The sequence below is a fragment of the Poromitra crassiceps genome (genome assembly GCF_964638095.1).
Source record: "Poromitra crassiceps genome assembly, chromosome: 14".
Taxonomy (NCBI): domain Eukaryota; kingdom Metazoa; phylum Chordata; class Actinopteri; order Beryciformes; family Melamphaidae; genus Poromitra; species Poromitra crassiceps.
Genome location: NC_139633.1, coordinates 16,064,274 through 16,079,348, shown reverse-complemented (window position 1 = coordinate 16,079,348; position 15,075 = coordinate 16,064,274). Strand labels below are relative to the sequence as shown.

The following is a 15,075-nucleotide window of genomic DNA, read 5'->3' as shown; positions in this document are numbered from 1 at the left end:
CCCAGGCTTAGGACTTAAGACTTTTTAATGTAAGTGTCCTCATGTGCCTGTTGTTTTTCTTATGGAACATAGTAGAAAAGATAACATCCACTTTGTGGTCCCTCGACATGCAACTGAACCAACCCAGCCCTCCATGCAAAGCTCTACGAGAAGCAGAGCTATAGACAGTTTGTGTCTCTCATATATCCATGGTTTGTATGGGTGTTTGCATTCTTCTTTGATTACCATTATGTCTGCAATCCACAGCACCTTCATTGTCCAGAGGTTCGGCTGCTGGGGCGTCAAACTGATAGTTGCTCCGGTGTGGAGTGTTGCTCAGGGCTACGGAGAGGGGGGCGTCTTCAGGGAGTTACAGGAGCCACCCTGGCTACTACCTGTGTTCCCCTGGTACTGCAAAAGACAAGACAAGGAGAAAGACGGTAAAACAGAAATGATCCATACATGTGATGTGCAGATCTACTAACTCACACTGAGTATTATAAACGGATACAGATACAGATACAGATACAGTTACAGTTACACTGTATACCAAATACAGTACAGCCAAAGACATTCTCCAACTCCCAAACTCCCACAAGTTCATCTCGGAACCTCCAAAGAAGAGATGCTACACCAGTACAGAGGATTGGCTAGTTTAACAATCCCTAAATGCCTCCTTTTTCATCTTTGAATCTTTGTAATGTTATTTAAAACGTTTTTTTTTGCAACATGCAACGACATGAAAGCTTTTATGGACAAAGAGTTTCGCTTGGTAGTCAAATATGTAAACAGAGCTATATTTCAAAACATCTCTGCATATTAGGGCTATTTTACATTTTTATTTGGAGTGTGAGGGTTTGTAAAGATAAAACAACCTTGACTGAAATGGCTAGGGAGGAAGTAAATAATACATGTGCTTTCTTGCAGCTCAAATGAACATTTCAAAGTAGAGCCTACATACTCTAATTGGCCCGCAGGAAACCATAACAAACTTAATTTCTCTCTCTCTCTCTCTCTCTCTCTCTCTTTCTCTCTCTCTCTCTCTCTCTCTCTCTCTCTCTCTCTCTCTCTCTCTCTCTCTCTCTCTCTCTCTCTCGCAGATATTTGAAGAACACACAAATACACACAATTAAGCAGACCTATTCAACTGGCGGCCCACACCGGCCCGCCATATGTATATATATATATATATATAAAGAGAAAACATTGCATGGATGCAACTGGGACGTATCTTCAGTGATGTACCCTGGGGTCATAGGATGTTTCGGGTCTCGCAACATCATACACCCTCGCCCAGGTGACCCAGCCGGGGCTGGCCAAGCCCCAACTTACGTCCCAGTAGCTACCCACGGTCAGCCCTCTAGGAAGGGTCGAAGGTGGTCACGTGGTCAGGGCCACTCAATCCGCTGCTCCGGAACTACTCTGCCGGGACCGGGGGGGAGAAGGGCTCTGGTACGTAGAGGGACCGGGCTCTGTGGGTTGCCACCCGGCCGGGCTCCTCCTTCGTCTCACCAGGTCTAGGACCTGTGCGCTGCACCAGACTGCCCCGCTCCAACCATCTCATTCCGACGTGATGGTATCTTGGTGGATACCATGCAGTACCAGTAATTGGTGGCACTGCAGACTCCACTTGTGGCTTGAATGGCCCTCCTAAAAGGCCTCTCGTGGATTGTTGGGCTTCTTCCTCACGGAAGACGCAGGCTGGGGCGCTAACCCATACTGCTCCCGGGTGCCGTCCCTGTTCCGGCTGTCAACTGTCTCTCCAGTGGTCACTAGTCTATTCCTGGTTGTCACGTAGTCTATTCCTGGTTGTCACGTAGTCTATTCCTATGAGTCACTGGCTAAGCCAGCCATATATATATATATATATATATATATATCTTAAAAGAAAATGTACGTGGTAAAATCTAAATTTTGAAGATGTGGTGGCGCGTTGTGTCAGTACAGCACTACTACATGATGATAATAATAATATCCGGCCCCCGGGCTCTTAGCTTTCTGACAATGTGGCCCCCTGAACAATACAGTATAGTTCAATAGCCCTGCAATAAAGGCATTATTCCAGACTGAGTGCACAGGTCATAGATGCTATCCTTCAACTCCCCAACATGCCTCTCTCTTCTCTCTCATCAGAATGTGTGTTCTGTATTCTCTCTACCTCACCCACTGTCCCTATACTTCTTCTGTCCAGCACCACGCAAAACCAAATGTCAGATCAGAACCACATGCATCCGAATCCTCACAGGCATGAATGAGGTTGAACCCCATCAGGACCAAATGCATCTGAATCCTCACAGGCACGAGGTGGAACGCCATCAGGACCAAATGCATCTGAATCCTCACAAGCATGAGGTTGAACCCCATCAGGACCACATGCATGAATCCTCACAGGCACGAGGTTGAACCCCATCAGAACCACATGCATCTGAATCCTCACAGGCACGAGGTTGAACCCCATCAGGACCAAATGCATCTGAATCCTCACAGGCACGAGGTTGAACCCCATCAGGACCAAATGCATCTGAATCCTCACAAGCATGAGGTTGAACCCCATCAGAACCACATGCATCTGAATCCTCACAGGCACGAGGTTGAACCCCATCAGGACCAAATGCATCTGAATCCTCACAGGCACGAGGTTGAACCCCATCAGGACCAAATGCATCTGAATCCTCACAAGCATGAGGTTGAACCCCATCAGGACCACATGCATGAATCCTCACAGGCACGAGGTTGAACCCCATCAGAACCACATGCATCTGAATCCTCACAGGCACAAGGTTGAACGCCATCAGGGCCACATGCATCTGAATCCTCACAGGCACGAGGTTGAACGCCATCAGGGCCACATGCATCTGAATCCTCACAGGCACGAGGTTGAACCCCATCAGAACCACATGCATCTGAATCCTCACAGGCACGAGGTTGAACCCCATCAGGACCACATGCATCTGAATCCTCACAGGCACGAGGTTGAACCCCATCAGAACCACATGTATCTGAATCCTCACAGGCACAAGGTTGAACGCCATCAGGGCCACATGCATCTGAATCCTCACAGGCACGAGGTTGAACCCCATCAGGACCACATGCATCTGAATCCTCACAGGCACGAGGTTGAACGCCATCAGGGCCACATGCATCTGAATCCTCACAGGCACGAGGTTGAACCCCATCAGGACCACATGCATCTGAATCCTCACAGGCACGAGGTTGAACCCCATCAGGACCACATGCATCTGAATCCTCACAGGCACGAGGTTGAACCCCATCAGAGCTTTCTCTCCTGCGTCTCCCCTACTTTGTCTTCCTCTCGATGTTTCCCACTGAACTATATAAAATGAAAAAATAAAGACTTAACATGACTGAACTGGCACGCGCTCCATTTAAATAAGACTAGGGGCCTGTCATTTCTCGACGCCTGTCAGAGAGTGATTTACCGAGCTAAAAGAGAGTGATTTAACGAGCTCACTTTGTGCTTAACAGTGGCTTTTTTCATGTCTCAATGGGGGCTCACTTTTAAGTGAGGTACATCAAATACCTTGCATGTTACCATGGTAACTTAGGCTGCTCACCTGCTCCAGCGCAGGTCATGTTCAGGTTATCGTTACTGAACAGCTTGTAATATACACATCGTGTATGTCTAAGGCACATTCTGTAATATATTGATAAGGACACAGTTTCTTTACTGCACTAGTCTCCAAACCACAACACGTACATTATGTGTGGTCCAGTTTGCACTGCTAATGTGAATTCCATGCACATTTGCAGAATGTACATTGTTTAAATCCTATTTTATTGTTCTATTGTTTTATAGTCTTCGTATTGCTTATTTTGTTTTTATATAGTGCTTATACTCTACTTGTCTTTTCCCTATTGATTTTATTGCTTTTGCTGCTGCTGCAACAACCTACTAATTTCCCCATAGGGATAAATAAAGTTTCATGATCTTAGTCATTCTCCGTGGATCCATGGCCTTGGCTACACAGATAGTAATAAGGGCTCATTTCACAGCGAACTGGCTATAATAGAGGGCTTTTTATCATAGCAGGTATCTCACATGATTTGACTATGGTTATGAATAATGAATGAAATGTACTGTTGCATATTAAGAATGCTGAAATTCCTTTGTAGGATTCCTGAGAGTGATTGATTCAATAAACTGCATTCGTATCCATCATCACAGCCTGGGGGAATATGAGGCTGACTTTGTGAATAGAGAATCTTTTCACAGGCGATCTGGATCAATGAAAAGTCAGCTGTTCTGGTATACGGTTCATCGACTATAGGTGGCAATGACAAGCACTGGACCAGCCACACCTTCAGGCATGCACACTTCATAATAACGTTTAACATCAGAGCAACGCCGTGTTGAACATGAAGGCAATGTATATGTGCTGTGCGTACAATCCAGCAGAAACATGTTTATTGAATACAAAGATGTACTGTATTTTGCACTCTGTAGGCTAAGGTTATTTGGCATGGGATATCTGAAACTAAGTAATTTCTTTAAACAATAGTAGAATCAGATACATATTAGTGATCTCAGATTGCAAAGTTAACAGTACAGTTCAATGTGAATCACACTGTGTATTGTTAATAAGTGCCAAATATATATAGATAAATTGAGTGTGCTTCGCTCCCTCCTTTCTAGCGTCCCTCAATGGCTCGCCCACTGAACTGGCAATGCTCATTTTTACCGTGCTTCGTTGGTTTGCCCTCAAGGTCTTGCCCGCTTCGTGGGCTCACAGATGCAGCTATATATATATATATATATATATAGCCGCCCACGGGGGGCACTACAGCAATATTTTACGTTTTCAGGCCTTCGCACTCACAGAGCTCATCACTATCTTCTTCTTCTTCTAATGGCTTTCCGGGTTAGTCTCTTAAAACAGACGGTTGGCTCTCGCAATTTTCAAATGCTTCCACCTAAACGTCTGTACTTTTAGTAGGGAAAAGTGGGTCAAAACGGAAAGGGAAACTCTGGGAAAATAATGAGCGATGATGGGGGATGTCCCGATTTAGGCGGGACATGTCTATGATGTGATAGGATGGTGGATGTTGATTATGTTCGTGTGGGTTGGAATCTGCCCTATTATGTAAGATTTACTGATGATGTCACTGTCTCACAAAGTCTATGACTCACCTTTGTAAAGCATCCTTGGTTTCCTTGAAATGCGCTATATAAATCAAAGTTATTATTATCATTATTATTATTATTATGACATCGATGATGATGCCACAATGTCTATGATAGTGATAGTCTGCTGTGGTGTTTGCAGACAGGCTTGGCTGCTCAGAACCTTGATGGTTTGTAGGACATCTAATTCAAGATTCAAGATGCTCATTCCAATCTATGGAAACTGTCTGCGTCATCAAAGCTGAGTCCTCCCTGGCTAAGATCATCAAAGACAGCAGGTTGAATAATCTGGGATGAGATATTCAGTGTCCACCGCTATAATGTGGAGTGTGTGGAAAGAACTCTGAAGGACATGATGGAATCAGAGCTCCCTTGGGGCGGCAAAGCCGTGCTGCTTGGTGGAGACCCGTCTAGGCAGACTAGCAGTTGTCATGAGAGGAGGCGAGACAGGCCTCAAATAGTCACAGCTTGCATCAATGTCAACCCTCTATCCTCTCCTGCAGGAGCACAAACTGAATGAATGTCAACATGAGGACAGACGAGGCTGAAAAGCAGTTCTCCAGCTACCTCATTGATTTGGGGGAAGGCAAAATTCAACACGGGGGAAAGTGAAGTTCAGGTCAGGATTCCTCCAGGGTACTACTGGGTGAAGGATCTGAAGACTCTGGTTTCTGAGACCTTCCCTAACCTACAAAATGCATCTGGTGACAAAGACAACCTTCTGAAAGGCACTATATACACTCCTCTGAACAAGGGCATTAAACACATCAACAACATGTGCTTAGATGAGTTCCCTGGAGAAGAGAACGTCTTTTTTTCAGCTGACCCTGTTCCAGAAGACAATCACAATCACTGATGCCCTCTGGAATGCCTGACCATGCCATCAGACTGAAGGTAGGAGCTCCAAACATGCTGCTTAAGAACCTACAAGCAGGTCCCGACCATACTCTGAAGAACGGCACCCAGATGGTGGTGGTGCAGATGATGGACAAGGTGGTTGAATGTGAGATTTCTCTAGGCACAAACAAGGGTGAAAGGATCTTCCTGCAAATAATTGCTGTGTGTGTGACAGAGGGAGGCTTTGTCTGCGGTGCCAATTTCCAGAAGGAGGACTTAAAACACCTGGCATCAAAAAACAATTTGGTGCCGAAGAAAGGAGCTAGCTGTACCATCACTTTTGCACCAATAATACACAAGGGGCTCTATTCTCCCACAGGCCATCGGCGCTATTACGGGCCTTAACCGCAAAAAAACGTGCCTTGCGCCTGTTTCGGCAAGATAGCAATAGGCTTTAGGCTGCCAAATGCGCTTTAGGCCGAATGGGCGTGGCGCAGTCCCAAAGTGGGCGTGTCGGCGCTAAATACCAGCCTAGTGATATCTTGGGACCTGGCCTACATTTAGCGCTTTGCGCTTTTGTAAAGCAGGCCTATTCTGTGCCTTCACTGCTTCTTCTCTGTCACCCTTCTCTCTCTCTCTCTCTGAGTTCCCAGCATGCATTGTGTTTCTTCATTTCGCTACTAAATAGCCACCAAATGAGCCAAAATAGATATAAAAGGTAGTTCTAAATTAATGTGTAATGGTAACACAGCCTGCCATTGTCAACATTTCAATATTGGACCAAATAAAACCTCGAAATGAAAACACCACCCTATGTGAAACATATATGTCCTCCTGGGCCTATATATACCCCTTGTCGACCCTTGTCGAGTTAACGTGATTTAGAGAAGTAACAGCGGAACGCGCTTCGGAACGCGCTTCTAATGGCATCTGCTATACTGTGATGTCCCTCCAATAACTTGGCCCTATTTCACATTTAGTTTTACAATAAAAACACATTTATGCAATGACTTGACATAATGTAGGGTATATTTATGTGCATCATCCTTCCTGCAGCAGGCGAGAGAAAATGATATCTTTCTGGACAAACTTTCACCAATCTAATAGGCTATATTTTTCTAGCTGATGCATAGAACATTATTTTCACTTTGATCTTGCTATAGTGTAGCGTATTTACATGCTTGCAGTATTGAAACTGCAGTTAGATTGGTTTGAGAAGCATAATAATATGGAATAATAGCCTATAATGCAGACAGACAGGCTGGATGAAGGGAGGGGGGGGGGGGGGCAGAGCGTTTGGCTTTCGTCTGGTTTTGCGGGATCACTGGAATTGGAGCTAAAAAGGCAAGCGTGCGATTCGTTTATTGCACTTATCCAATGAGCATGACGGTGCATAATTTTACGCCTAAAAGGCGTGGTTGTAATGCTTTGGGCTGCATCTAGCGCCAGCACGACGATATCAAGTGCGCCTTTCCACGCCCACTGCTTTAATCTGCGCCTGCCGCTCGGCCTAGAAACTGCGCCGATGCAACGATAGGGGCCTTAAAGTAGACTTGTGTGACTTCTGTAGTTAGACAGGTGAGAGTATGTATGAGAGGCGAGACATCCTCCTCCACTCAAGCCCAATCTCCCTGTCATTTTCTGAAATGAGCATGACGTCTTGAAACGCAAGTGACTGAAGATAAACCTCTACCAAAGATCAGATAATTAGTCAGACTCCGTTCTCTTCTTTTGTAGGTAACAAACAGCCTGTCCCTTCTTAAGTCTGGAAACCTAGACATGTATATGTCAAACCTTACAACAGCACTGTAATTACACACACACACACACACACACACACACACACACACACACACACATACACCACAGACTTCAGTCTTCACCTCAACGAGAGGATGCCAGCGGGCGACAGGCTTTCGAGGATATGTGAGCATTTCACTCCAGTGGTCTCGACCGAGGATCTCTGCGTCGTTGCCGACCCGACACACACCGATGACTTCATTATGGCCTACACTATGGGAACAGGAGGAGAGAGAGAAACCTATTACAAGCCACCCTGCAGTCTGGAGATAAGGACGCGTTATGCATACTTACAGTGAAATCAAATCATTTCTTGGATGTCCAAAGAGCAACAAAACTGAAGGTGTGTGACATAGATGCAGAGTTTGAGTCATTAGCTTCCAAATTGCACTTCGAAAGCATTTCAACCTAATTGCCCTGCAGCGAATATGAATGAAACATGAAAGCATGTCAAATGCTGAAAGTACTGTGTGAGTTAGTCATAGACCAGCGCTTTTCAAAGCGTGAGGCGGGCCTCCCCTGGGGGGCGTGAGCCAACTTCAGGGGAGGTGCGACGACGTGACGCGGAGAGAAGAAAATGCACAGCCTCCACCGGACATGTCCGCGCGGTCACAAAAGTAGCCCACGCCGTCGTCTGCAGAGAGCCAGCAGCACGCACACCCTCTGATGACGGAATTGACGTCACGCGGACCCTGGTGCACTCGCGGATCCGCAAAAACTGAAGGGCTTCAGCCAGAGGCAGAGTGCCCGCAGTCTGGCTGCCTCTGTTGAGGTGAGCTCAGGCAGGAAGAAGAATTTTTTGAAATGCGTGTTTCACAAATCCGATTGCGGCAATTCTTTGTATGTACATCAAACACATATGGTCATATTTTTGTATCTGTTGGGGAGCTATTTCAGATTAATTTTATACGATTTATGGGGCTGGGGAACTGTCTGTCCGTGCTGGCCAGCCTGGTTGCAGACACAGTCCATAGGGGATGAACATGCAGAGAACGCAACATACACTCAATACACTGCACGGGGCGGGTATCCCACTTGTTATAATAAAGTGAAGATGTGTTAAACATGTTTTAATTAAAATTCCTTCAGAGTGGATAAAGATGTATAAAAATGTTTAAAAAAAGATATTTGAAAAAGAAGGATAGAGAACTTTTAAAATCTTAAAGAATATAGGATAAAGATGTTTACAACATTTTTCGAACTCTTTATGCCCGAGTGGAGCATAAAACAATAATATAGTAATACTGGCAATGATAATGGGGTGGGTGGGCGGTTGGGGAGGCGCTGCTGTCTATATGTTCTCTGAGGGGAGGCTCAGTCTCCCACACTTTGAAAAGCCCTGTCGTAGACCATATAAAAATAGGACTTTGTGTAGTCATAGGGAGCTCTGTATTAGCACCTGTGCAAGCAGAATATTTCCATTTGCACAGAGACTGGCTCCCTGGAAAAGCTGGCTTGTTTCCAGATCAGGAGCTCAGTACAGAATGACACACAGTCAAAGGTTTTATACTGTGTATTCACATATCTCAAATAGTATTCTTCTCACATATCTCACATCTCTTCACAAGCTATGTTTTGACCAGCTCGTAGAAGCAAGGGCAGGAGTCGAGAGAAGGGGGCGCTGTAGGGTAGCCAAGACAGAAGTCCAGCAAGGCCACGTCTCTCAGTGAGCTTGTCCCTGTGCTCCGCTCACGGCCACAATGACATAAGCTGTCTGTTTATGTGGAATTGAATTGAAGAATGGAATGAAATATGTAACTATGTGAACCTGCGTCTGCATCTGTCTTGATGCAGGTTTTGAAGGCAACTCTGAGCCCTGCAAGGCCACCATGACAGTGCACGGTGTGAGGTAGAAAGAGCTGCTAATGTGCCTTATACAGTAGGTTATCTGAGTATGAATCTGTATTGCCTTTTGTCTATGTGATATGCATTTATAACTCATAACTCATACCAATAATTATGCTTATGCAATTATAGCTTATTGATTATTACATGAGCCAATGGAACTTAAATTCTCTCCTAAAGCAACCTCACCGGTCATAATCCATTACTGCAACCAACAGACTGATCTGGTCTATATTTTCTGGAGGAACATCGAAGACGATGGCTTCATTATAGACCGGATTGAGAGTGTTCCTCTTCGTTGAGGTCTTCCTCTTCTTCAGTCTGCGGCTATCACACATGAGTGAAACCTTCACATATGGATCTATGACGAGAAAGAGATAGGTGCATTGTCAGTCATTGCTTTATGCAGGATACCAGTCCAGTACACATCAAGTTGTGGTGCCCCAGCAGTCTGACACAGTATCAGGTTTCTAATTACCAGATGCTCCAGTGATATCCATAGCCTTTAGGTTGCGGGCCTTTATCATGGTGATGGTCAGTCTGCCTGCAGTCGGCAGGTAACAGAGGGAGAGCATCAGATCCCCGAGGTCCACATTATCCTGAGAGAAAACAAAAGTCACATTTACAACAATGTTTATTCACTTCTTACACATGACTTTGATGATATAGTATGAGTTTCTGTCACCAGAGGTATCTTTAAAATAGCTTTAATATCTCCCAGGCACTCTTCATAGGCATCTACAGTAGTAGACAAGAAATTATGTATTTACAGTAATTACTATTGACCAGTATTGCAGCTTTAAAAACTGACTGAAGGTTAAAAAAATGGCTTGGCCATCTACTGGCACTTGGTTATTAACTGCATCTGCAGTACTGTCAGTCTAGACTAGATGCCTCTGAAACACATCTGCAGTACTGTCAGTCTAGACTAGATGCCTCTGAAACACATCTGCAGTACTGTCAGTCTAGACTAGATGCCTCTGCAGTACTGTCAGTCTAGACTAGATGCCTCTGAAACACATCTGCAGTACTGTCAGTCTAGACTAGATGCCTCTGAAACACATCTGCAGTACTGTCAGTCTAGACTAGATGCCTCTGAAACACATCTGCAGTACTGTCAGTCTAGACTAGATGCCTCTGAAACACATCTGCAGTACTGTCAGTCTAGACTAGATGCCTCTGAAACACATCTGCAGTACTGTCAGTCTAGACTAGATGCCTCTGAAACACATCTGCAGTACTGTCAGTCTAGACTAGATGCCTCTGAAACACATCTGCAGTACTGTCAGTCTAGACTAGATGCCTCTGAAACACATCTGCAGTACTGTCAGTCTAGACTAGATGCCTCTGAAACACATCTGCAGTACTGTGAGTCTAGACTAGATGCCTCTGCAGTACTGTGAGTCTAGACTAGATGCCTCTGCAGTACTGTCAGTCTAGACTAGATGCCTCTGAAACATCAGGAAAACTCCCTTCTCTCACACTGTTCTAATAAAAGCCTCCCACACTTCACCAGAGATGACGAGTTCTGTTCAGCCGTAGGAAAGCAAAAGCTCAAATTATCGCTTGCTCTGAAAATACTTCCACTAAGGAGGTGAGAACCGGGAATAGACCGACCCGGTCTCAGCCCATGGCGTACAAATAACACAGGTTTCCACTTTCAAAATACCGACACTGTGTGTACGCCAACGTAACATTTTGCGTGCAGTTGATACGCTTCGTTTAGACCGGTGTGCTCACGCCGCCCCTGCCCGGCAAATGGAGCCACCGCAAGCCGCCTCCGGTGGCGAGTCAAGCCACGGTCGGCCCGGGCGCGACGGTGGGGGAGGCTCGGTGTCATCGGTGCCGTGAGGCTGTTTCCTGGTTAAGTTTAGGCAACTAAAACAACTTGGTTAAAACGGGATGATTTGGCAGGACTCAAACTGGCTCCATCGTAAGGCCCACCCAACGCACCCCGTCTCCCTACTTCAGACTCACGGCGACCTCTGGTGGTCACGTTGAGAGGGTCTTTGGCGTACCGACTGCACGCAATTAGAACGTTTGGCATATTTACTGCAGGTCATTTGAAAGTGGAAAGTCATGTTATTTGTATGTCTATTGAAGAGAACGGGCTGAATAGACACTAAAATTAGACACAAAATTTCTGTGTCTGACTAAATGATCTAGTGAAGGATTTTAAAGAGCTTTCAACAATGCACTGTAAAATTTATAGCTGATCTCTCATACCAATTCTCTCAAAAGATAACTATTGATACAATATGTCATTAAGATTGCCATTGTCATTTTGTGCTCTGCAATTAACTTTCAATTAGAAAATTCATTAATGGATTTGCCTTGATCCTCTTGTCCCTCAGCCATTGATGAAATCAGTGCTCTCAGCTGAGAGAGGAGACATTCTTAAACCCCATACACCAAAGCATTAGTTAATAAAAGAATTGTGTAGGCATTGCCGATCTACCGAGTTGTAGACGAGCACATGCTTCCTCCGATACATGTGCAGTCGCCAGCCGCTTCTTTTCAGATGACAGCGAGACGTTTCAGCGGCAGGACGTAGCGCGTTAGGTGCCCGACTGAACAGGGGAGGCGCTAGTGCAGTGACCAGGACACATACCCTCAATCCGACTTCCCGCCCGCAGACACAACCAATTGCATGGACGCCAGACCAAGGTAACACAGGGACTCAAACCTACGACCCTCGTATTGGTGGGCAGGGAACCGTTGCATCGTTGAGAGTAATTGCAGTCCCTTTCTAAATGTTCCAAATGGACCAACCTTTGTAGGTTTACTGCTTGATACAGCTTTTGCCATTGGTTGCTACCATACCATGTATGTTGTGTTGTAACAATGGAGGGGAGAAACATTAGTATTTATAGTATTGTTTTTACAGTGCGCTCTCTCTGTGTGTGTGTGTGTGTGTGTGTGTGTGTGTGTGTGTTTGTGCACGCGCACGTGTGTAACTTTTTGCCAAATACACTGCTGAGGTGAATGAATTGTGGTTTGCATTCTTTAGTCTGCAGAGCCCCAAAAGCCCTGCATGAGCGAGCATTTCTTTCATCATCATGCTTTATTCTTTTTAATTTATTGTCATTGCATTTTTAGCTCAAAATCATAAAAAAGGCACGCTATCTTCCATCAATATACAATCAACTTTGCAGGGCGAAACAAATATGGTAATAAAACAAACCATATGGCCAGTCCCACAGGCAATTATGTTTTAATGATCATTCTGCAGTCCCTATAAATTAAGTCAAGGACTCTGTACAATGATTATGACAAATGGGCGATATGCAGCATAAGTTAACGAGGCTATCTACCTCTCTACTTGTGTCTAAATGTCATTTGCTTGTGTGTGAGTATGTGCCTGCTTGTGCGCATGTGTGTGTGCAGATGTGTGAGAAAGCGCTTGTGCATAACTGTGTGTGAGCTGAGTAAGTGTGAAACTGAGACACTTAGTAGTGACCACTCACCACTGACCACTCGCTTGTCACATCACATCATCTATAGCTGGGCAAGTGGGCATCAAAGGTTGATCAATAATCAATAATGAAGGACTCAAGTGGCAACATTACCCCACCACAAATCCACATTCTGTCACTGTCAATAGGTCAGTCAGATGTCTGACACATTGACACAAACTATCTACTGTGATTTTCATCAGCATGTTGTCCTCACTCCCAAGCTGCCTCCTCCCAGGCCCGGCTCCAGGATGAAGTGACTGAGGGGGCAGTTAAAAATTGTGAGGGGGGCAATTTGAAAATGGCCATACCATTATTGCACTTTGCACCCCCTTCCCTAGCATGACATGGATGGTACCAATGGATTCCTTAGGTCTTCTAGTTTCATATCATCCCAGCAATGTTGCGCCGGGAGTAGAAGAGGAGGAGGGGGGGGGGGTGGCCAGAAGATACAATTGAGGGGGCAAATCCCCCACTAGCCATTGAAATCACAGTTTAAAAAAGAAATCAACGGGTAGCGTAGCGGTAGATTCCCTGCCTCCCAACAGGGCCGCAGGTTCGCGCCCCCATGTTACCTCCGGCTTGGTCGGGCGTCCATACAGGCATTGTTTGTGGGTGGGAAGCCGGATTAAGGGTATGTGTCCTGGTCGCTGCACTGCACTGTAAAAATAAAAAAATAAACGGGTGCAATTTGCCCTGAATTTCACTGATCAGCAAGAGGAAGGATAAAAGGATTAGCTGCATCTTCTTATACCTGGAAGAAAATCAAGTACAGAACATGGCTGAGGTAGAGGTACAATTATGCAAACCATATATTCACAACATACAACACGATATAAAAATCACTACCAAACTAACTCAATAAAATTGATTGGAGAATTCTTGGCAACTTCTAACTCCTCCTAACCCTGTAACTATATGAGCATGCATGGCCACACATCCACACGAGTGTAGGTAGCAACAAATTATGAATGTAGCAGAGGCAAAATCATCTGAATTCAATAATTCTTCCTATTCTAGAATCTAGATGATGACAAAAATGCCTCTTTGGTGTATCTATGCTCTGGGAAAGCAAGACTGCCAAACGGCAGGAATAACAAGGATAGCAACACATGTGAACAAGAAGAGCCACACGAGGTGCATACATAAAGAAGCAGTTGTTTTTTCATAAATCATAAGGAGGATCCGTATCTCAGATTTGGAAATACAACAGCTCAAGCTCATTCATATGTTAACATGCTGCTCTTTGAGAATCCCCTTCAGGGATTCACAGCCAATACTGCATCTCTCTTTACTGTAACCTCATTACCGTAGGAAGCTGCAAGACGTAACAAGGTCATAGGAACCTACAGATCTATATGAACAGACTTTCCCTGTGAATAGTCCATACTCTTATGCAATCCACCTTGCTATTGAGTGTCATTTTATGCTCGACCCTTTAAGAGGTCGAGCAAAAATCGATAATTGATTGGATTGATTGGCGTGTGTGTGTGTGTGTGTGAGGGGGGGGGGGGGGGGGGGGTGGCGACAACAACAACAGAGGGACAGGAACTCAACTCGTCCACCACTGATGATGTGTACTGTTAGCACCCACGCCGCCACGCCAGTCAGTTTGCACCAGAAGAACGCTCACCACGCACCAGCTATCATGGTGGAGAGAGTTAAGGACTAAAAGTAGTTCGACCAATATGGTGTAACTTCATCTCCGTCAACTCCGTCAGTCTGTCAGCGACATTTGCGTTTATCCCGCCTGTGAATTATTTCAAAACCATCAGTATCCCAGTTGATCCGGCGGAGATACAGTACCTATAGCTATAGGGGTACGTCATATTGATCAAGCACTTTGCTTCGTGCTTCAAAAGCCTCAATCTTGGCAGCACAGGGAGCTGTTAAGACAGAACAAAGTCAGGAGAAATCCCCCCGCGCAAAGTGAGATCTATTCACCCAACTCAACATCTAATTCCTCTCCCGTTTATCCAGAGCTGTCAGCTCAGATAATTTGCAAGCAGTCATTTC

General features: G+C 45.2%; 1 protein-coding gene across 1 annotated transcript in view; it reads right to left on the bottom strand.

The window, feature by feature from the left end:
• Nucleotides 1-321: 321 nt before the first annotated feature.
• syt9a (synaptotagmin IXa) overlaps nt 322-15,075 on the bottom strand; it is a gene marked incomplete at its 3' end in the record, with an annotated part of 28,570 nt that continues 13,816 nt past the window's right edge. Inside the window, exons 4-7 of the mRNA XM_083650637.1 lie at nt 10,083-10,203; nt 9,794-9,965; nt 7,843-7,972; nt 322-390 (exon numbers count right to left, since the gene is read on the bottom strand). Coding sequence (XP_083506763.1) covers nt 322-390; nt 7,843-7,972; nt 9,794-9,965; nt 10,083-10,203 — 492 coding nt within the window. The remainder of the gene's footprint in view (nt 391-7,842; nt 7,973-9,793; nt 9,966-10,082; nt 10,204-15,075) is intronic.